At 20.3% G+C, this 1,870-nt stretch overlaps 1 protein-coding gene across 1 annotated transcript; it reads left to right on the forward strand.

The window, feature by feature from the left end:
- Positions 1-605: 605 nt before the first annotated feature.
- Positions 606-1,123, forward strand: PCYB_004440 (hypothetical protein; the record flags this gene model as incomplete). Its single annotated transcript, XM_004227865.1, has 2 exons — positions 606-952; positions 1,042-1,123. The coding sequence occupies 2 exons, from the start codon at positions 606-608 to the stop codon at positions 1,121-1,123; spliced, it is 429 nt and encodes a 142-aa protein (XP_004227913.1).
- Positions 1,124-1,870: the final 747 nt, after the last annotated feature.

Genomic DNA, 1,870 nt, shown 5'->3' on the forward strand with positions numbered 1-1,870 from the left:
TGATAAATAAATATTTATACATTAATATACTCTTATGTACTCTAATTTTTCTAACTTTTAAATATGAGCTATACTGAAAACGACGATACGGTAAATTCATTTTATACAATTATATATATATTATATCTATTTTTTTTTTTAACAAAATAAAATATATTTAATATATATTTTTATTTCATTAGTTTGTCTCTTAAGTATTTGTGTTTTTAAATTTATCTAAACCTTTTTAGTATTATAAGTATGAGGATTACTTTTTTTATAGAAAAATATACGATGAAGCCAACGGTGATTCAGAAGCTAATGCGCTCAGTATAGAACCATTATTTCTTAAATCTATTCATAGTTATCTAAAAAAGGAGGTTATTCGTTTATCTAATAAAATAAAAATATATTTAAAACATTTTTATACTAAAGATAATCATAAAAGTAATAAGCGTTGCGCATATATTAACTACATTCTTAATGTTGTATTTCATAAACGTATAAATAAAGATGAATCATATACATTTGAAGAAATCATAGAGTATATTAAGTCTTATGATGAAGTTAAAGATAATTCATGTATGTCTGAAATGGAATATGTTGACAATAAAACATTGGAGAAAATGAAAAAACTGTATGAACTTTATGATTATTACCAGTCTTTTTCTGATGAAAGAAAATATAGTGGAGATATAGAAAATTGTAATACACTTAGTCAAGTAATTAATGATTATAACACTATAATAAATGATAATCAATATAAAAATAGTATTTATTTATTTAAGGAATTAAAAATTTTTAAATGCTTAATTGAAAAAAATGATTTATTTACATCAGGTAAATGTGATTTAAATTCGTTAAAATTCACAACACCTGAAGGTCATTCTTTAGAATGTGAAAAATCATATAAATATAATGAAAAAATAAGCGCTGCAATAACAATATCTCTCATTGGTGGAATGACAGGAATGTTTGGCTTATTACTCTATAAGGTTAATAATGATTCCATTTATATATGCTATACATTAAAGTGTACCTTTGTAATACATTTTTTTAAAGAATTATTCTTTATAAATACATTACGATATACAATTTTAAAATTTTCATTAATATTAGTATACTCCTTTTGGTTCTTGGATAAATACAAAAATGTTAGGGAAAAATAAAATACTGAAAAATATGGAAAGAAATTATCAGGATTTACTATTAAATGGTACGGAAACTAGGGAAATAAATTTAGGCGATACGATGTACCGCATAAAATATAATTCCTAAATATATTAGTAATCCACATATAACTGAACTGTTTATATACATTATAATTTAAAATATTATTTAGAACGTGTTACTTAAAATATTATACAATAACTGAACTAGGTAAATAAATAACATATTAATACATAATTTAAATACCTATTAAAGCACAGGAGATAAAATAATACATTAAATGATAAATATAATGCAAAATATAATGCGCAGATATATTATAATAACATGAAATATATACATTATTATTAAATATACCAGCGAAAATATCAAATTATAAATAATAACTTATCTAAGGTATTATACCGTATTAATATATAATACTTATTATTTTAAATAATCGCCATTTATGTTATTCATATCATATATTTCGCGTAACTGTAAAGCTATATTTTACCTTAGTAACTATATTTCACTATTTTTTAACAAAAAAATTATAATTATAGCTTTTTCCTATATATAGTGTAATTTGTTCTTATATTTTTTTACATATTATTTTATAAAAAGAAGTATAATATTTTAATTAACTATAATATCTATAAAATGTTTTAGATTTTAAATAGTATTTATGTAAAACACACATTAATTCTTATGTATCTATATATTTATATGATAAATTATA

The sequence above is a fragment of the Plasmodium cynomolgi genome (genome assembly GCF_000321355.1).
Source record: "Plasmodium cynomolgi strain B DNA, scaffold: 0502, whole genome shotgun sequence".
Taxonomy (NCBI): Eukaryota; Apicomplexa; class Aconoidasida; order Haemosporida; family Plasmodiidae; genus Plasmodium; species Plasmodium cynomolgi.